Source organism: Sorex fumeus, unplaced genomic scaffold (assembly GCF_029834395.1).
Source record: "Sorex fumeus unplaced genomic scaffold, SorFum_2.1 ptg000030l, whole genome shotgun sequence".
In the NCBI taxonomy this organism is placed as follows: Eukaryota; Metazoa; Chordata; class Mammalia; order Eulipotyphla; family Soricidae; genus Sorex; species Sorex fumeus.
In genome coordinates this window covers 5,498,480-5,519,787 of record NW_026606087.1, presented here as the reverse complement: position 1 = coordinate 5,519,787, position 21,308 = coordinate 5,498,480, and the positions used below count along the sequence as shown (strand labels likewise).

Below are 21,308 nucleotides of genomic sequence, written 5' to 3'. Positions count from 1 at the left end.
ATCTGAGGGCTCTTTTTGATAATCGGTCCCTGGAACATACATAACCAGTTTCTCAGTTTCTCAAATCTCCTCCTTGACACCTTCTGGACCTTTCTGTGAGGCTAACACCAGGATGAATTTTCTGGAAACTTCTCTCTATTGGCTTGTGCATCTCTTTCTCTCTCAGGTTCCCAAGAGCCTGGTCATTTCCCCAGTCCACTAGAGCAGCACTGCTCAGAGTGTGGCCCACGGGAAGGTTCCAGTCTCTGACCCACTGAGGCTAGCAAGCCAGAATGAGTATTAGACCCCAGCAGAGTGCCTCAACGCTGCCACACATCCAATCTGGGAATCCTATTTCCAGTGCTTCATTTTTACTGTGTCTGAGAAGAACAGGTCTTAACGGACTTGAGATTCAAAAGAAGAGCAAAAGCGGCTTATTTGTCACTGATTGTTGGCGTCCCCCTGGGCTGGTCAGAATGAAGGCAGCCATTGGACGCTCCTTTGAGAACAGCAACCAACCTTGCTGCTGTGGGAAGCAGAGATGAGATCCCCTGGGGTGCAGGGTGGGCTTCATGTCCTTCCACTCGACCCCTGGGATATACCCTCCCTCTCTCATCTCCTGGTGTGGCCTCTCCAGGAAGTGCCCTACCTTTCAGCCTTGCCCCCTGGCAATTCTAGATGTTTCTTGGTTAGGAGAATGAATGCCAGTTTCTGGAAAGGTGCCTTCCTCTTCTTCTTAAGAACCTTGCCCAGGTAGGGATATGGATACAACTGAAAGCCAAGGCATGGCTGTGGACCAAGGAGAGCCTTGGAGAGTGCCCCATGCTGGCAGGACGGTGAGCCCAGCCCTGCACTGCTTCGACATGTTTGGACCCCTCCCAGCCCTGAGCCTGCTTCCATAATTGTGCCCTAAGTCAGGATTGCATGGAAGCTCAGTGGCATAAAGTGCTTATTAGCTAAGTGGTTAATAAGGTCTCATTAGGGACTTGCATTTTAAGTCTCTGAAAGTACAGTCTTCCATCCCTGCTTGCTTAGGGCGGAGGCAATTGTGCATGAGGCACTATGCCTCATGGCATCACCGGGGCACCTCTCTGGGAGCGCCCTGCAAAGCAGGTTCACACACTGGGCTCCAGGGTCTGCCCCCATGAGGAGCGGGCAGGGCAGCAAGTCTGACCCCTTCGATCTTCCTCCCCCTTCTTAATGTGCCGTATACCCAGGAATGACTTGGTTTGCTTGTTACTTGTTTTTGGTTATGGAGCCACACGCAGCTGTGCTCCGGGCTCTTGACTGGCTCTATGCTTAGGGATCACTCCTTGCAGGGCTCAGGAGACCAATGGGGTGCTGGAGATCGAACTCAGGTGGGCTGTATGGAAGGCAAGCCCCCTGCCCACTGATCTAGCTCTCCAATTCTATGACTTGGTATTCTGCAGCCTGTTGAAAGAAACCCCTGTTGGGGGCCCCGTCAAGTGAGAGAACCACGAGCAAACAATAGCTGTTGTTGAGCGCCAGCAGACCTGGGTCTTTACTGGAAGCAGGGGCCAAGTTTCTTGGCATCTGTGAAATCCTGAAAATGTCCGAGTGTGTAAATGGAAGGAGAATCCTAATCTCTCCGGGGCTGTGGGGGGCAGGTGGAATGGGACGGGCTGTGCAGAAGGGAAGGCTTTGGGAGGTGTGAAGCATCCCCACCTGTCCGAGCCAAGTCCTGGGATCAGAGGCCCCCCAAAGCCTGTGGCCCCTTCTCTCTACTTGGCCCTCTCCTCAACCCTATTCTTTGTCTTCCCGCTGCCACCCTGTCACCTGTCACCCACAGTGGAAGTGACAAGGAAGTCCAAATCTCAGGACACTTAGAGAAATAGGAATCCATTTCTTTCCTCCTCCTTGTGCCCTGTGGGGAGACAGATGGCAGGAGTGCACACAAGCCCTCCCTTCCCCCCAGTTAAATACCAAGTGGAAGAATCTCAGTATTTTCATGGTCCCAGGACCCTGAGCAGGCATCACTTTGGCCCTGCCATGGTGGTTCTAGTGCTGAGGCTTCTTTGGAAGTGGGAGCTCCTGTCCTCACCTCCCTTGCCTAGGCTCTGGGGAGCAGGTGGGAGGTCCGTGCTGCTCGCAAAGGCCTCTTAAACTGGATGAGTCCCTAGAGGGGCTTGTCAGGTGGAGTCACCACAGAGCAGTTGTCTGTGGCTAATCCCTCTTTGTGCTCCTCAGCTGCTTTTCCTTAGTCAAGGGCTTTGAGAGAAGATTGAAAAATAGACTTGCTCTAAGCAAGCGGTTGGTGAGGCTGATGGAAAAATCTGGAGCTATCCCGGTAAAGCCCTGAATCTCGCCGTTAGTTCTCACACAGCCTTGGACCGATCCCTTTTTCCTCCCACCTCACTGGTGAAGTCTGTGAAGGAGACAATGGAGGAAGTCTGAGGGCCTGTATGGTTCTCTAGGCTCATGGCTCGCCATGGCCAGAGGGTGCCGGTTCTCCTTGATATTTCTTTTCTCTACCCTTCCTGGTGGTTGTGTTGGGTGCAGTGACCTGGATCAATCAGCCTTGGTGTTGGTGCTTGGTTATGTTGTGTGGCTGGGGTCACAGGTTGTTGTGCTTGCCAGGGGGCACTGTGGTGTTCACAAAGGTACTCAAGTGCAGGGGGATGGGAAAGAGGCAGGGGAGGTGCCTTGTGCCTGGCCACGCACAGTGCTCACACAGTTTTAGTGGTGATGCTTTCGGGGGGTGGGTAGGGGGTGTACGTTAAGGCATAGTGCCCGCTCATGCCTGTGGTTTGCCAGAGAGGGCACATTTTGTTATGTCACCAGCAGTCTCAAACCATAGTTCCACTGGGACTCAGCATCGTGCACGTGAGTTGCATGGGGGATCAGACTGGCTGTCTCGTGCTTGCAAGGCCAGCATCTCTGCCACCGAGCCACGCCCTGGGACTTAGGGTTCCCCCTCCTTGTTTTTCCACCCTCGGCCGCCAGAGTGCCTGCTGCTGGCTCCTGGCTGCTTCTGCTGCTCTGGGCCTTGGGGTGCTGTTGGCCTGTGGGTGCGGAGATTTCTCTGTCATCGAGCTACTCCTTTCCGGTGCTAACTGGCCTCTCTCTTTGTCTCTGTCTCCTCTGCCTCTGTTCTTGGGTAGCTGACGGTAGGGAAAGTATCCAGCGGGATAGGGGCTGCGGCGGAAGTGCTGGTCAATTTATACATGAATGATCACAGACCTAAGACCCAGGCCGCCTCTCCAGACTTGGTAAGGATACCTGCCCCGCAGCTGCCACCCCCAGACACTGGCCCTGGCCTCCCAGGAGGACATGGGCAGATAGCCTGGCTCTCCATTCAACATTACACTCCAAGCCTCTCTTTCTCATGGGGGGCTGTGAGCAGGCTGATGAGATCAGGGTTATTGGGGGCTGCACTTCCTTAGTCACAAACTTCACTCCGCTCCCCTGGGGGCTGTTTCTCTAGGCCCAGCTGTCTGGGGCTCTGAATGCTCAGCAAAGAGCCCCATGGGCCCATTCGTTGTCAGACTTCTTTGAGCAAACCGTGGGGGGTGGGGGCGGGGGGGTGCTTATGGAATCTCTAGTATTTCCTACAGCTGCATGTAAACCTAGTTATCTCAATAGAAGATTCATTTTTGAAAAATTCAAATATGCAGGCACCACGGGGGAGAAGCCAGTCCCCAAGAAGCACTTTGGGGAATTAAATTGGGGATTCGGGAAGGGGGGAAAAAAACCGCTTTCCTTTGCCAAACCCAAACCCAGCCCCATGCTGCCATCACTGGTCAGATTGGAGTGACAGTCTGGGGGTGTCTTCTAGCACATCTCCCTGTCCTCTCCCAGGTGCAGCCCTGCCCTGCCTCTGCCTGGCCCCCTGGCGTTTGGAACTGAAGCTAACAGCAGCCTGCTGCGCTCTTAGGGACCCGCTCCCTGGGCCGGCCTTAGCTCTTGCAACAGAAGTGCCCTTGCTGGTCTAAGTCCCTGACAAGAGGTCCCAGATGTGTGAAATAGTCTTCAGGGACCCAGGCCACATTCTCCCCCAGGGAAAGGAGGCCCACTGGTCAGCCCCGGAGACATCCCTCTCCTGGGAAACCATAGCAACATGCATGGGGAGAGTACCCACTACTCTCTTGGGTTGCAAAATGAGCAGCAGCCTGGACAGGGTTGGAGACCCAGGGTGGGTGTGTCTTTTCCCACCCTCCCTCTTTGGCTGCACAGCCCTGAGTGGCCAGTTGGCTCCCAGGGGCTCCCTGAGGTTGGGGATGGCAGGGCAGCTCCGGGTCAGTGAGTGGGTCACTCACCTCCCTTCTCTCCTAATGTCCTATGCCCCTGCCCCACAGGATTCTATGCGAAAGTCGTTTCCCACCAACCTGGGTGGCAGCGACACCTGCTACTTCTGCAAGAAGCGCGTGTACGTGATGGAGCGGCTGAGTGCGGAGGGTCACTTCTTCCACCGGGAGTGTTTCCGCTGCGACATCTGTGCCACGTCCCTGCGTCTGCCCTCCTACGCCTTTGACAGCGACGAAGGTAACGCTGAAGCTCAGGCACAGCGCGTGAGGTTGGCAAGGGCTACCGACCCTGTGGAAGCCCAGCAAGCCTGTGGGCAGGACAGCTGTTGGGGGTCTGGAGTTCCTCTAGAGAGGTTCTTGGGTGCGAACAGGGGACCCAGAGAGCTGGCTGGTCTGGGGCTGAGCCTGCCACTTTTCATACATTTTCTCATTTAGCCTCCGCACCTTCCATGGCCCTTTGTGTGGCTGACAAAATCACTTTGGAACCCAGTGCAACATATTGGCGTGTCATGGGACTCAATAAATGATGGCCCCTCCATGCTAGTATTTAAAAAGCAGAGGAGAATGTCTAGATGGTGGTCAGAGGACTGGGGAAAGAGTGGTGCTCCCTGGAACAGATGGTTGGTTTTTACCACGTGACGTTGGCACTGTTCTACACCAGAGGCCGTTCTGTGATCACACAGCCTGGAACTAAATGTCTTGCATCCAAATCCAGATCTTACCTCTCCTGTATCATCCTGGGCCATCCCATAAAGTATTTGGAACAACTGTGTCTAATATATCTGAGTCCTGTATCAGTTACTATTTTAACAAGACCCCCATAAGTACAGTCCTATAAGAGCAAAGATGACTTTTCTGGAAGGTGCCCCAGTGGTGCTGGGCTTTACAGGCCTTCCCCTCGCTATACCCCTCCCCCCACCATTACTTCTACTAGCTTTGGAGTCTTTTCCAGAAAGCTCTGGGAGCTAGGACCAGAGTTGCTATTCAGAGCCATCCACTTGGCTGCTGGCCCACAGGCCTATGGAGGAGACTAGCCCTTGCTCTGGTTTGGAGATTAACAGAATTTTAGCCCCACCTTTCTATGCCCTGCCCCTAGGCAACAAAGGAGCCTGTGGCCTCATCTCTTGATAAAAGCTCTATCTTTGGGTGGGGTATGGTTTGGGCCACACCTGGCCTTGCTGGGGATTACTCCTGGCTCTGCACTCAGAGATCACTCCTAGTGGAGCTCTGGGGACCATGTGCAGTGTGCCAGAGAAGGGGGAGGGTTGGACCCAGGTCAGCTGCATGGAAGATAATCCATATCTTAAGTCTGAGGCTTAAGATGGAAACATTATTGGTTTTTTTTTCTGACCATACACAGCAGTGGACACTGGCTCACATCTGCTATGGCTCTGGTTTATAGGAGAAAGAAACTGTGTATGTGTGTGTGTGTGTGTGTGTTTGTGTGTATGTGTGTCTACGCGCATGTTTTTCTCTTACAGGCAAATTTTACTGCAAACCTCATTTCATTCACTGTAAAACCAACTGTAAGCAACGGAAGAGACGGGCAGAGTTGAAGCAACAAATGGAGGTAGGTTTGGGTCAAGAGTGCGGGTGCAAAAAGGAAAGGTCCTTAACTAGGTCTGCAGAAGTTTCCCTGAATTAGGCCAACATTTCTGGTCCTCGAGGAAGTCAGACGCAAATAAAGAAGAGTGGCTCTTCATCCCTGGGGTGCACAGCTTCTGTGCCTTAGCCTGTCCTGCAGCTGTGGCATGCCCTATTCCAAGTGAGGGACTGTGCTGGTGCTTGTCAGAAGCCTAAGAGAGAGGATGAAGTGATAGCACAGTGGGTAAGGTGTTTGCCTTGCATGCAGCTGACCTGGATTCGATTCCCAGCATCCCATGTGGTCCCTTGAGCACCGCCAGGAGTGATTCCTGAGTACAGAGCCAGGAAGAACCCCTGTGAATTGCCAGGAGTGATCCAAAAAGCTAAAGAAAAAAAAAAGCCTAAGAGATCCCAGAGGGAGCAGAGGTGCAGCTAAATCTGCTCAGCCTTTATTTTTTGGACCTTTTGGTATTACCAGGAATCAAACCCAGGGCCTCATTCATGCAAGGCAAGAGCTCTGCTGCTAGCCACAACCTGGACCCTATATGCCAACCACAGGGCAAATGCTCCTGTACCCCCAGCTGTTTCCAATGCCTTTTTCCCTGGAATCTCTGCCAGAGGATCCATTTGCTGAACTTACAGTCTGAGACAGTTCCTCCTCTGGTAGCTTGGAGCAGACATGCCCACAGCTTCAGGAATCAGCCACCAACAAGACACAAACTTCAAGGCTTTTCGATTTTGCCCTAGTTTCAGGAGTAATATAGACTCAATGTAGGAAAAAAAAATTGGGGGATGAGCAAAAGTACATACAGAAGGAAAATTACATCCTCCTATCACCATTCTATCCGGGGAAAACCACACTTAACATTTTATAACACTTCCTCTCAGACTTTTCCCTGGGTAAGTGTAATTTATCCAGCTGGAATCCTATATCTACAACTTCTGTGTCCTTTGTTCCACTGAGTACCAGGAACAGTTTCCCTTGAACATTGAAAGTTCTTTCAGTGGCTAACTTTTGATGCCAGTCAAAGATAATTGATGAATGAACAGATCTCATATTGTTGGACATATTGCTTCTTAATCTTTTGACCTTCTAAATAGGTTTACACTGACTGTCTTTCTGCATGCATCTTTTAACCATGCTTCAAACTATCCACTGAGGATAGAACATTAGAATATAAACAGACGAGGGTCTGGAGAGGGGGCACAGAAGACCAGGCTGTTCCCTCTGCCAGGACTCAAGTTCAAATTTCAATACCACAATGTTGTGTTGAATACACAGAGCCAGGAATAGGTCCCAAGAATCTCCAGGTGTGTGTGTGTCTTTGTGTTTGTGTGTGTGTGTGTGTGTGTGTGTGTGTGTTGGTAGGGGAGAGGGGGATTAAAAAAGAAAAAAAAAAGTATATTACAGACGGCTGAGTCGAAGGATGGCAGTGTTTTGTAGGCTCACGAATCCAATGGTCAGTTTGTCCCCTGGTGCTCATCGTCAGCCCTACATGGGCCGAGCTGAGCTATTTCGGGGTGGAGGGGCGGTTTGGTTTGTCCCTGTGGCTGAGATGCGCAGACTGACGTCGCCACCTGCATCTCCTTGTCAGGAGCAGCGGACGTGGGCGGAGCAGGACACGCCGCGGCGGGACCCGCCTCCGGAAAGCTCCTGCGCAGTGGCCGCCATCGCCACCCCCGAAGGCAGCCCCCCAGGTATCACCACCACTTCCCTGTTTAGGAAGGTGCTCGGCTGGCCCTTGGGGCTGCCGTGGGCCCTGCGTCGCCTCCCCCGGAGCCTGCTTAACTGGATTCAGGGACTCCTGCGCGCCACCGGCCTCCATATCAGGGACAATGCTCACCACTACTGCTACACCTACGAGCTCCTGAGCCTCGGGCTGCCCCTGCTCTGGGTGTTCTCCGAGGTCCTGGCCTCCATGTACCGGGAGTCCGAGGAGGCCCTGGAGAGCATCCTCCTCTGGGTGCTGCGCTGCCTCCCAGTCAAACTCCAGTGAAACCCGGCCGCCCCCCACCCCCCACCCCCCAAGTGCCTTAACATTTCCAGTGTAGACGGTTGCTAAGTAGTGAAGACGCCAATGGCTGGGACATTGGTGTCCTCGCCCCATTAGCTCAAAGCCAAAGAGGTTCGTGGTAGTCACCTGTATTCCAGCCTGTCAGCCTGGTCATTTGTCCACTGGCAGTGATGCGCTTGACATGAAGGATGTTTTTCATACATTGTACTTTGTTTTTTATATATATACCAAAGCGAGCCGTGATTCTGGGTTTACATTTCAATTCTTAACTTTTCATAAGCCAAGAAGAAAGCATTATTTTTTCCCCTCTACGAGGATCAGTTTTCCTGAACACGTGTTTTTAATGAACCTTGCAATCCCCCGTCCCACAAGGCTCTTAGTGATTGCCTGCCATCTTGATGATTTGGGCTTTTATAGAACAAAAGCAAGTGTGCCATCTCCCCCCCCACCCCCACCCCACCCCCGGGCCCAGTACCTTTCCCCTGTCCCTTGATACACTTGCTCATAGAAAGGGAACTGCTTTTCTTTTCTTTCTTTCTTTTTTTTTTTTTTTGCAACTTAAGTAGAATCATTTTAGAAGACGAGAAGAAAGGGACAGGGGCTGGAGGGGGGGTGGTGACTCGAGGTCATTTGCATGTGTGGCATGTCTCAGACCTTCCATCCACGGCACCACAAAACCAGAGGAGAAAGGGACCGAGTAGGCTTCAATCTACAAAAGCACATGGTAGCGTGGCGTGGTCTGTTATTTGTCTTCCCACAGACAGAAGGACAGTTTTGCTCCTTGTCCTGCAGTAAAACAGTAGCTTAAGTCTTCCCTCCCCCACACCAAATGAGAGCCAAATGGCCAAAGAACCAAGGGGGCTCTGTCAGATGCTATAAACCTCTATTTTCCCTCTACTGCAGCAAAAGCTCACAGGTATTTGACCACAACAAGCCCCATCAAGCTGATGCAATGGTGCAGAGGAGCTAAGTCCGGAGTTCTGACCCTGGGGACACCCTCCCTGTCCTGTCCCCCTCAGCCTGTACTGCCTTCTGAACAAACAAGACCATTCCAGGCCCATAGCAGGCTGAGGGAAGAGTCTGCACCCTCCCTTCACATCCTTTGAGGCAGAGGGCATTTGTAGAACCTCAGGGTAATCTTTCTGGAGAGCACGGCCTGCCAGGGAACATTGCTTACAGGCATCCTGGCTGCTCAGCCCCTCGGCTACCTTGCCTAGTTGACTTACAGCAGTCAGAAAGAGTATCTTTCCCTGCGGTCCTCACAGAAGAATGTGTTTGACCTCCAGAGGGAAGCTCCCCTGTGTCCTGATTGGCAAGGGAAGCTGGGAATGGAAGCTGTTTGCTGACTGATACAAAAGAAAATGGGCCCTTTTTAGCAAGTTCAGAAACAGGCCTAGACGGACCTGCTTTTTTCACTCTGAACACAAGAAGAAAGCGCAGTTCCCACTGCACTCTGGACATGCGCCACTGCCGAGCCTGGCTAAACAGTGGAGACAGCTGAGGAAAAGACCCTCCTCTGTGCTCAGTGCCTCTGGAGCCATGCGTGGGCTGGAGTCAGCTCCTAGAGGTCTCCTCCAGATCCAGCTAGAATGCAGCCAGCTGCGGCTCTTGAGAGCCTTAAGGAGACACATTTCTATAGGATGGGAAGAAGCAGGGAGACCTTTGAGTCAACACTTCCCCGAAGCCCTTGACTCCAACAGGGGTGCGGCTATGGGCAAGTCCTTGGGAACTGTACCTTTGTCCTTGTTGGAATGCTTCTTAGTCCAATGATGTGCCTTTCCCCATGTGGGGGTGAGCCCCCACATTGATTTTTATGTTTTATTTTACAATGTAATGATGGGAACACAAGCTCTGCCTCCCCCTTCCCCCCACCCGGTGTTACTGTTAACTCTCACCAATGCATTCCACCAACAAGATGCTTGATGGAATGCTCCCAGAAGCCAGAGAGAGTTCTCTGAGAATGTCACTTATGGCTGTAAGGAGACTGGTTTGAATTACAATGGGGAGACAGACAGGGTGTGCCTGTCAGAAGCCTGAGATGATTGTATGTTCTGAGACTTTGAACCTTCCTGGTGGGCAGCACCAAATCACGCAGGGGGTGTCCTGGAAGGAAGACCTCTAATCTTCCACAACCTATTTGACACAGGGCATAGTCAAACTGGGGTCAGCGGTGGGGGTGGGGCACTGAGCACCTCTCCTGGACGTCAGCAGCTGCTGACACATGTCCACAGCACGTGACACATCAGTACGTACATCGGTAGTTGGTTACCACCAGAAAGGTTCGTTGGTCTTAAACCAAACAGTGACTTGTTCTGAGGAATTTCCCAGTTTTCAAACAAGTTGCCTTTATTTTCAACTCCTGTGCCTTCTCCAACCCATGTCAGTCATTTGTCCTTTTCTCCCCAAACTAAAATCTATTTTTTTTCTCCTGTCTCTCTCTCTCTTTCTCTCTCACTCCAACCTTGCACTGTGGCCATCAGTTCATTTCAGCCTTCCAGTGCTACACCCACTTCTTGGCTGATGCACTTCTGCTCTGAGGTGATTGGATCTCTTGCTGATTTTCAGAGAGTGGTACTAACTCCTAACCATCTTTCTGCACCCGTCCGTGGCCCGCGTGCGCGCGCGGTGATACTGGTTGTGCTAACAGCGAGTGTCTTGCATACTAACTGACTCACTAGGTGGCATGGTTGGTTAACAACGTGGGTGGCGGTGGTGGGTCTGCATCGGATCCTGCTTCTCTCTGAGCTCCGCGAGCACTGTCTGCATGCTCCGCCCGCACCCATCATGCCCCGCCTCCCCGGTTCCGCGCGCATGTGCGACTGCATGCCTTTTCGCGTTGAGATGCTGAAGCTCCTTCCCTTCTTGGGAGGGTTAACCCCGGCAGTCCCTAAAGAGGGGTCGGTCGGCTTTGAAAGGAAACGCTCTGGTCTAGCAGCCTCTGAAAAATCACAGGCAAAGGAGCGTCTTCTTAAATTGGTTTTACAATAGAAAAAATTTATCACGACCAGAGGTGACTTGAGAAGGATTTTTAAAACAATGCCCATTAGAAGGTTGCCTTGTGCCCTTTACTTGGACCATAATCACGACTTTTCTAGCTGAGCCTTTCTTGACTGCAGCCCACACTATAGACCAAGGGTTTCTATGTGGCGCTTCTTACCCCTCTTGGCTCCTGCAACTCTTGGGTGGTGCAGCAGCCTCAAAGAGAATGAATAATCGTGATCACAGACCACGGGTGGCTTTGAGAAATGACCCACACTGGCCTAGAGAGAGGCCAGTTTGAAAGCCCCTGTGACTCTACTCAAAAAAAAAAAATGCCTCCCCTCCCATCATTACCAGGAGCAGAACAGTAAAAGTGCTCTTACAGAGGAATGGCCCGCCTATGTGGCAGAGCTGGTGTAGACCAGGCTTGTGGTCTCAGGCTGCCCTTGGCGTCTGTCCTGCATGTGGCCCAGAGCCCAGTTGTCCCCTCGAGCTGTCTGCACAGCCCTGCATGCTGCACTGCTCCCTGCATTGCTGCAGGTTCTAGCCAAGGACGAAGTCATTGCTCTTGTCTTCTCTTCTCTTGCAGACTCTCCCTCCCTTTCTAGAATGTCAACCAAAGAGTGCCCTCCTCCCCTCCCAGTCTCCTCCTTAGCTAGCCTCCCATCTCATTGCTACGCATGTTTGTGACCTTCCGTAGTCATTTCTGGTGCCACATGGAACCCTGTATTTTGCACACTGCAAGCAATGTTTAGCTTTATTTATGGTAATTGATGCTGTAAATGAAAATAAATATGGTTCTTTATAAAGCTCATTGTTTCCTCTCTTCTTTGCCGTGGAAGCTTCTCAGACCTCAATCATAGGGGTTGGTTTAGGGGGATCGGTCTTCCCTAAACTGCTGGCGGAACATGCACTTACGGTGACGTCGGGTTCTTTGGGGCTGCTCTGGGCACTCTGAAAAGAAATATTACCCAGGGGTAATATTTGGAAAATGCCACCCAATGCTCCTGGGCCAGGCTTTGGGATTAATCTCTTTCTGGAAAACTCCTGGTACTCTGCTGTTCTAGATGCTGGGCATAGATGGGTGACGGTCATCTCAGCTCTCAGGGAAAGGATCTATTAACATCCACTTGCACTTATTTCCTTGCCACCCCCAACCATGGGCCCCTAGGAGAGTTTTTCACAGGCAGATTAAACTAATCTAGGATCATATATATATATATATATATATATATATATATATATATATATAACACAGGTTTCTCTTGAAAGTTTTGTGCTGCTCCAGCTGAGTGATGGGTGAAAAGGTAAGGAGGAAGGCTCAGCCTTGGCTTTCAGGATGACAGGGAACTTGGAAGTTGTGCTCATTTGGGTGGAGAGTCATTGGTGGTCTTGAAAAGCCTCCTTGCTCCCAAAGGTTTGGGTCCCATGTATCTTGGTGTGCCAGGCTCTGTCCATAGGATCACTCAAAGCACAGCACGCATGGAAGTCTCCGCCGCCCAACTCCAGGCTGCCTTTAAGAGAAGGATTTGGAGTCTTCCTGGTAAGCTGGATCTTCATGTTCCTGGAGTGGAATGCCCACCATTGCCAGGCTGGATGGAGATGGCTTCTGACATGTGCATGAAAGCTCCACTGTGATTTTCATGAGCACCTTTGTACCTTCAAAGGGACATTTGTTTTTGTTATTATTTTAAAATGTATTAAAGAACAGTGACTTACATAGTTTTTTCATAGTTGAATTTTAGACGTGCAATGTTCTAGCACCAATCCCACCACCAGTGTCAACTTCCCTCCATCCATGTTCCCACATTCTATCCCATTTCCCCTACAGCCTACCTCCCACCACCACCAGCCTGCCCTCTTGACAGGCACCTTTATAAGGTTGGTTGTTAAAGTTGGGCCACATGATTTCATTGTTGAATCTAAGGTTTGAATATTTACCTCTGTCATTCCTTAACATCACTGACGTACGTGAATCCCCGTGACCCCTGCCTTCCATTGCTTCTCATTTGTCTCTTATCTCTTTCTACTCTATTTCTTTCCTTCTCATCTCTATATACTCTGGGGCTAAGGGTGATCTAGGCATCCCCTTCTTTAAAACAATGAATTCTCTCATCCAGTTATTTTAACTACCACTTATAAAAGTCCGTGTTCAAAGGGACTATTCTAAAGTCTCTGAGCCCTGCTGAGCTGCCTTCAACCAAGACTTGGGGTCCGCCCTTTTATCCAAAAAAAAGTTTTCTTTCCCTCCATGAAAATGAAAGGGGTAAGGGTGCTGATGTCAAGTCTGGACTGGTCAGGTGGATAATGCTTTTATTTAGTGTTCTTTCTAGCAAATATTTGCTGATGGCCTCCCAAGCTTTAAGTATATTCTAAGTCAGAAGTCTGTAGCAGTATCCTGTCTCTGCCCCCATCTGCATCTTGCAATATCGGTATTTCAGTGTTGTATATGCTAGTGATTGATTTGTTTTGTTTGTGTCTGCACTTGTTTGTTTACACAACTAGCCTTTGCTAAATAGTTCAGAGTGCCAGGTCTGTATAGCAGGAAATGAAGTAGACATATGTGCTTACCCTCATGGAGCATATAATTGAATTTTGATTTTTTTTTGATATGCAGTTAGGTTAAAGCAACATATGGCAAAGCGTGGCAAGGAAATACTAGCTCTGCGATGAGCTATGTGACTAGAGTTCCATAGCTACAGAGTTGGAGAAACACTATTCTAACACTGACAGTCCTTCCGTGGTGTTGGAGTTTTATAAGACTCAAGGACAAGTTCAGGTCTTTTAGGAGTGCTCCAGTAGAAATGTTTGAATGGGGCCAGAGAGATAGCTCAGTGGTCAGACCCTTATTCTTTGCATATGTGAAGACCTAGTTCACTCCCCAGCACTATAGAGCCCCATGAAACCACCACATGTGGCTCTGGTGGCTCCCAGTACCACCAGGCCTGACCAGTACTACATTACCTGGCCTGCACATTGAACTGTCTGGCCTGGTAGACTGAGAACTTCTCTGAGTGACCCTCAGGTTTTCAGAGTGCACTCGGTGGCCAAAAAACTCCAAAGTTTCAGGCTAGAGAGAGATTACAGCAGGTAAGGCATGTAGCTGACCCAGGTGCAGTCCCCTGAGTACTGCCGGGAGTGAATCCTGGCACAGAGCTAGGAGTAAGTGCTAAAAGCCTCCAGATGTAACTCCCAGCTCTGCTCCCGAGCTTAAATGAAAGTTAAATGACTTTGCAATACATTGAGATAGGGTTTTTATTTGTTTGGAAGGGCTTTTGTTTTGCATACTGCATTATACCTAAATGTTTCATAGACTCCTTTTTTGTTTTGTTTTTGTTTGCTATACCTTGGCTGTGCTCAGGTCATGCCTGATGGTGCTTGGGGGACCATATGCAGGGCTGGGACTCATAGTCAAGCATCTTAACCTTTGTATTTTTTTCTCTAGCCCTAGAGTCATTGTTTAAATTTTTATTTACAGTAAAACGAAAGAATAAAAAAAATTCAATTTAAATGTCCACTTCATCATGGATCTTTTTTTTTTAAATGCATAAAAAGTTTATTTTCCAGATGATAGATCTGAAATCCAGAAGGACCACAAATTGCCCAAATCATGGATCTTTAAATTCTCTAAAATTTAAAACCTCCAAAGGAAAAAATTTACACAGGAAAAGCATTACACAAATCAGACTATAATTTTCAAGGACTTAACATATGATCTGTCCCTCTGACTGTCCTCCCATTGTTCATCGATTTGCTTGAGCGGGCCCAGTAACGTCTCCACCTTGAGACTTGTTACTGTGTTTGGTATGTGGAATACGTCATGGGTTTTGCCATTTGGGCAAGATACTTTTGGTAGCTTGCCGGGCTCTCGAGAGGGGTGGAGGAATCGAATTCGGTCAGCAAATGAAAATAATAATTTAATAAATAAATTTAATATTATGTGGAATCATAAAGAATTTGATTCATATGGCATTGAAAGTATTGCTGCAGGGGCTGGAGGGAAAGCAAGGAGATAAGGTTCTTGCCTTGCCCATGACTGACCTGGGTTCAACTCCCAGCACTATAGATGGTCCCCTGAGTACTCCCGGGAGTGATCCCTGATCACACTTTGGTGTGGGCCAAAAAAAAAGCAAAGTGAAAATGTTTATACAAAGCAGGTATCTTGCTTAGGGAAGGTGATCTGTTCTTATTTGTTGATTAAAGACAGCCAAGGCTATATATGGACTACATTCATTCTTGTGCAAATTTTTTAGTGAGCACTATAAAAAAAACAGCTGCTCCATGACCCACAGCATTAATAAATATGTTCTCACTTGGCTTCCCCACTGAGTTAATAAAGCAAAAAAGTAGAATGTAAGAAAAAATATGCATGTAATCATTAGTAGTGAGTGACATGTAAGGGGGCCAATCTTTGGGGGAAAGCAATGTGGCAGCAATTATTCAGATCCACAAGAGGCCCTGCCTGGCCTCTTGGTCATTAATTTCTTCCTCTGGGGGACTGCTTCTAAAGAAATAATTTAGCAGAAGAAGTAGAAAGGAGTACTACTTCATGGCTGCAACCTGAATATTAAGTGAAGAAAGTGGGTCAAGCTGGGTGATGAACTGCTCTCCTTTATTCCCATGAACTCACTTCTGCCCATTTTCCTCAATTGGGTAATTCTTTGAATCAATAAGTAAGCAAGGTGACTGCCCCAGAGCCAGCTGTCCCTGTCTGAGCCCTCTCTCTGTGCCAGATTCAGGACCAGGAGTCAGGTACGGATCTCAGGGAGAAGATGCTTGAGAAAATGCTTCGTTCTTGGAAGACCCTGATGGGACTGAAGCCCAATGCTTTGTCCTGACTCATGACTTTGACCAAATCCCATGAACACAGCTAGTGGTGCAGGGTTTTGTTATGAGAGGGTAAATGAGTGTGCCTAGCACAGAACTCAGGGCTTAGGGGGACTGAGTTCCAGCACTTGCCTGGATTTCTAAATCAACAGCTGATTTCCTGGGGAGATAACTTGGGCTTTCTCTATCGGTGGTTCTAGAAAGTTTGAAGGTCATTCTTGAGAGGGGAGTTCAAAGTCTCGTTTATGCTGGATGGTACCATCTGTTTTTCTCTTGTTTTATATTCCCAGCTTCATGAAATCTTCCTTTGTGCAACCTGGTCTTAGCTCTAACCCCCTTCCTTTCTTCCTGCTAGCCACCTTTAGTTTTGCTTTTGTGGATGCTTGAATCTCACAATAGAGAAATGTGACTCCAGTCCGGCCACTTGCTCCACATCTCCACTTGGATGTCTGCAGCACATCTCCCGTCCAAGCCTCCAGCTGCTGGTCTTTCCTAGAAACCGATTTTACACTTGGCCTTCATAGTTGTAAGGAAATGTCAATTAGGTTTTTTCTTCTCATTGCTCAATCCCAAAGCCTTGATTTCACTCTTCATCATTGGTTCCACCTCCAATGAACCTTGAATTTTACAGCTTCTCCTAACTTCTCAAGACTTCCCTAGCCTCAGCCACTATCCTTTCCCTGAACTATTGAAGTGGTCTTTATGGGGTCTCTCTGCTTTGCCCTTGCTCCACTCAGCCCTTGCTTAACACGATAGCTGGAGTAATCATTTTAGACTGTTCTGATCTCTCCTCTGCTCAGTTCTTTAATGGCTCCCCAGCTCACTCAGAGTGAAAACTAAATGCCCAGAGTGGACTCACAGATGTGGACCCCTGGTCCTGTCCTGGGTCTCAGATTTGCTGTCACACCATGTTCAACAACACTGCCCTCCTTGAACATCAGAGATGGTCTTAGCCCTGGTTGTTCTCCCTTCTCAGTATCCACATGATTGACCCTGACATTTAAGTTCTTGTTCCACATCTATCTCCCACTATGATCTACCTTTAATTCTACCAACTGCCTCCCTCGCACCCGACTCTCATAGACAAGTCTTCTCATAGCCATTACCACCTTCAACCATATTAAGTTGTAAATTTGTAAATTATGTGTATTATTTATTAGACTTCTGCCTTCTAGAACATCAGTGCTTCTGGAAATCTTGCTTTTCTGCTAACTTTCCATGTTTTTCTTTTTCACAATGAAGCAATTCTAGGAATGAAAAATAGAATGCCAACTTGAGCCATGCAAAGCTCTGGGTCACCGAAATAGTTACACTTCAAAAAGATGTTTAATGAAAGAATACTTTTTGGTTGACGTTATGGTTGTTTCCATGAGTTATCATTAGCTTACGTGATTGTGTATGTTTCAAGAGTGATTTTTCTCCCAAATCCTCAAATGTTATCACACCACATCTACCACCAAAGTGCTGAAAAGTCTCCAACCCCATCTACTGACTCACCTCCTCCCTGTGATCCCCTCTTCCATCTCCTCGGGCAACCTCAGTTTTGCACTCAGCATGCAAGGGTGGATTTTGTCTGTTCCCTGGCTTTGTTTCTTTATATCCACAAGTGAGTGAGATCATCTGGTATTTGTCTTTCTTCATCTTGGCATCTTGGCATTGTGCTTGGCATAACAGTATTCAAATCCATCCATGTGGTCACAAATGGCAAGATGTCATCCTTTCTTATAGCTTCTTTCTCCACGCCTTTGGATCTGTGTTTCTGATTAATGCTCAAATAGCACTGAACTTGGCACGTCATAGCTGTAGGACAAATAAATGAATGGAAGCTCCTGCTTTTCTGGCTGGCATCTCGGACTGAGGAGTCTATAACCATCGTGGGGCAGGAAAGGTCTTGCTGGTGTCAGTTCATGGTTTAGGAGGGAGAATCTAGAGGAATATATGACAATGCGTGTCCTACTCGCGCAGCCTTTTGAATAACTGGGAAAAGAGAGTTTTGATTTTGCTTTCACTTTGCTTTCTAGAGTATGGACATGTGATCTCTTGCTGGATTACTATTGGGACATGGGAATGGAAGGCTGGGGGGTGGGAGGGACAGGCCTGACATTGGTATCAGAGACCAGTTTCATGGGTTCCTTTGGGTGTCAAGGCCCAGGTCACTGGTCACGCACATCTCTCATTGTGGGGTCCTAGCAACAGGAATCTAGGTGGCATGTTTGAGACTATAGGTGGAGTGGAAAATGCTTGGGGTGCAAAGTCCATAACTGAGACAGCAAGGGCAGGCAGTAGGGGGACACTGGGGTCAGGGGACGTTTATACCCCTTCCACTCACACAAAACTAACTCCTCAGTCTTATGGGAGCCTAGAAGTGCAGAGAAGACCAGGCCACCTCCAACTTACAGGCTCAACCTGTGACTCCTGGACCCCATCCAAATGCACTTCAGTGACTTCCCCTCCATGGGTGGGCTGTGAGCTAGCTCTGCTCAGCACTGGGGTGCTCTTCCGGCCATAGATCTAGAGTAAGAGGGAGGTGCTATGGTCCCCAAGACCTCTTCCCTTCAGTTTTAAGTCGTCATTGTTGGGCTTTCTTCCTGGAAACTTAGTTTTCCCCACAACCTCATCAGAGAAACCTGGACTTTGACCCTGGCTGTGCCCCAAGCTGTCTAAGCAGAGCTGGTGCAATATAGTTGCCACTCTGTGGAAGGAAAAAGGGAAAGAAAAATTAGGGCCTGCACACTGATAACCCAAACCTTCCACCATTGGAAGGAGAAAGGAAAGTCACCTTTTTTGGGAGGGTGGGGAGACAAACTCAGCATTACAGGGTGGAGAAGGGTGACCATATAGTGCTTGGTGTAGTGCTTGGAATATCATGCGATGCTGGGAACCAAACCCCGGGGTCCCATAGACAAAACCTGGCCTGGCATCTGGTTCTTAGAGCCATCGTGTCAGCCCCAGAGTCCATTGTTTTTGTGCTTTGGGGATCAGCCGAGCTGTTGGGAAAATGCTGCATATCTGGTCTTCTAGAGGAGACCCTCTTGCCAAGTTATGGGCCCATCTGTGCTTGGCGCTTTCTCGGTTCCTGGCTATCCAGGAGGTGGAGGGGCTTTTCGGGAGGAGTGGGTCGGTCCAGCTGGGAGCCATTGGGAAGGAGCTGTGCTGGAGGGGCGCTGTGCAGACATCCTGGCTGACTTCTATATACCTGCGTTGGTCTATGCTCAGAGGCTATTGTGAGGACAGCCAGGACTCAGGGCTTCCAGGCCTGTTTTTCAAGGCAGTGGAGACTGTGAATGCGCATATCACCTACAGACAGCCTGCACTCTGCTGGGATGCTTGACAAGGACAGGACAATAGGGCATGATCCTTCTGCCCAGCCTGAAGGGCAGGCCCAAGACGCAAGACTACTTTTACTGTGCTCATCTTCTGAAGAACTCTGAGAAGGATCTTGCTGGTAGGAATGTCTCAGAAGCCCTAGAATGGCAGCAGCTCTGTCTTTAGACATCTGTGCCTTTGTCTCATAAAGCAGGGACCATCTGACCCACGGGCTCTATAACGCCCATGAAATCCTGGGGGCTGGCCCTGGTATGTGACAGGACAGACAGCTTCTCAGCAACTGCCTGTGGCCCATGAATGTTGTTACAAATCTCCAAAAGACCCTTGATAGAAAAGTTTCCCACCCCCATCTTAAAGGGACATGCCCTGGCTGGAGAGTAGTATAGAGCGTAAAGCACGTGACAGGAATTGCTTGCATGTGGTTGACCCTCATTCAGTTTGGTACCACATTGACATTCGGAGCATGGCCTAGGATCATTCCTTAATACAAAGCTCGAAATAACCACTGAGCCCTGTTGCATGTGGCCTACTCTTCCACACTACAACAGATAAAGGCTCTCCTAAAGCAAATCTGAAATCTCTGGGTAGTGGGTGGGTGGAAGGTCTGATACAGACTCATTCCCATGCCATCGCCCCATCCCACTGAGGAGTTATCTTTAATCACCCTAGTCCGCCTTGCAAGAAGGTAGGGAGATTGATGTTTACTATGTATTTGACGATTTGCTAATCTGTTCCATATGAGGCAAGAGTAGCCTCTACAAATTACATTTCCCAGATTCCCTTGCAACTAGTTTCCTGCTATGTTTAACCACTGGGCTACATTAGTAGGCTTATGGGAGGTGGGATTGAGGGGGAATGCAGTGTATTTCTTTCATCTCTGTCTCTCCTCATAGTACTCCTGGAGGTGACCTTCCCCTCTAGATTCATGGTACCATCTGCTCCTTGAGTCTGTGACCAGCAGCTCAGGGTTGGTCCTCTCTGGTCCATTTCACGGTCCCATTTAGCTTTGCAGCTCTCCCAGCACCTGGTGATTCGTTTGTGTTACTAACTTCCTCTGGTGTTATCTGTTCTCTATGGAGTCATTCCTGGCTTGTATTCTGTTTGTCTATTTCCCGGGAGGTATCATTTCACTGCTCTCTTTCACAAGATTCTTCCTCAGAGACAAGAGTGATAGGTCACAGAAGAGGCTTTGGCAGTGCCAGAGGCTCTGGTGGTTAAGGGTTTTGTGACCTTGGACTCATGGGGGGACTCCTCTGAGCCTCTGTTTTTAGCTGTAAAGGGGCTGATGGAATATATAGAAGAACATGTGGTTTGTCTCCCTAGGTTCTAGGCGAGCAGCAAGTTAGGACTCTAGATTTGGGGGAAACCAGGGACAATGTCTCTTGCAGAACTGGGGTCATCACCCTGACACAGCAACAGAGGCCTGGTCAGGGAAAGGCCTTAGGACTCTGCTGCCTAAGGAAACCTGTGGAGACCGATTTCCCTGGACAGTGCCCAGCTATGTCTCTTTTCCTGGGGAGCAGTTTTCTGGCCTGACTGCTGAGAGGCAGTGGAAAAGCTCAACTTTGAGAAAATATACTCCTCCAGAAGATCAATGGTAGCTGCCCTAGGCATCTCTATCTAGATCATTCTCTCCACCTCACCCTGTGTACTTACTTCCCTAGCATTCCTACCCTCTGGAGTCCTTGATTCTGCCTGTGAGCATTGACAAGTTCAGGCTCTGGGATTAGAGCGCTTAGACCCCTAGGGAGAGAGCTCAGGGGACCAACCTGGGACTGGACACAGTCACTGTGTTCTAGGGATGGCCTGTGAGTTACTCTCTGGATGCCACATTCTGCCACTAGGCTTTGGGTCCTAATCCCAGTATCCTTTCAAGTGGAGCTCTCCAAACATCAAAAATCCCTAATGTTTCATATCTTCATAACCATCATCATGAAAGATTAAAATCCAAATACTATAAATTTTTAAAAACTATTTTGTTGACATTTATTGACATTTCTAAAAGGGATCCAGGAATGTGGCTTAGTGATGAGTACATGCCTCCCTGTGTGATGCCCTGGGTTTGATCCAGGAAGTAATTAAGTGAACAAATAACTGTAAGGGATTTATTTGAGAAATAGAAAAGCGTGACTGAAACTTAATAAAACACGTCTTACTGTGTACATTGTAGTTTGCCACAAAACTGAAATTTGCCACAGTGCCATCTCACGTGATCGATCCATTTTTCATCAGGAAAAATGTTATCTTTCTGTGAATATACAAAAAAAAGGTGGGGGGAGAGACAGAAACACATTCATGAAGATTTGAGGAAGTCTCAATGAGGAAGTTTTCT

General features: G+C 48.9%; 1 protein-coding gene across 5 annotated transcripts in view; it reads left to right on the top strand.

The window, feature by feature from the left end:
- The window catches only part of LOC130025014 (F-actin-monooxygenase MICAL2-like), a 124,129-nt gene extending 112,493 nt beyond the window's left edge, over positions 1-11,636 (top strand). Inside the window, exons 21-26 of one of the 5 annotated variants that reach the window (XR_008792636.1) lie at positions 3,102-3,209; positions 4,296-4,482; positions 5,726-5,814; positions 7,424-7,526; positions 10,324-10,414; positions 11,412-11,636. Coding sequence is in view for 4 of the 5 variants with exons in the window: in XM_056115827.1 (XP_055971802.1) it covers positions 3,102-3,209; positions 4,296-4,482; positions 5,726-5,814; positions 7,424-7,825 (786 nt within the window). In the remaining variant the exon portion in view is untranslated. Of the gene's footprint in view, positions 1-3,101; positions 3,210-4,295; positions 4,483-5,725; positions 5,815-7,423; positions 7,847-10,323; positions 10,415-11,411 lie in introns of those variants that run through there. The other 4 variants (XM_056115828.1, XM_056115827.1, XM_056115826.1 and 1 more) reach the window with 4 other exon arrangements.
- Positions 11,637-21,308: the final 9,672 nt, after the last annotated feature.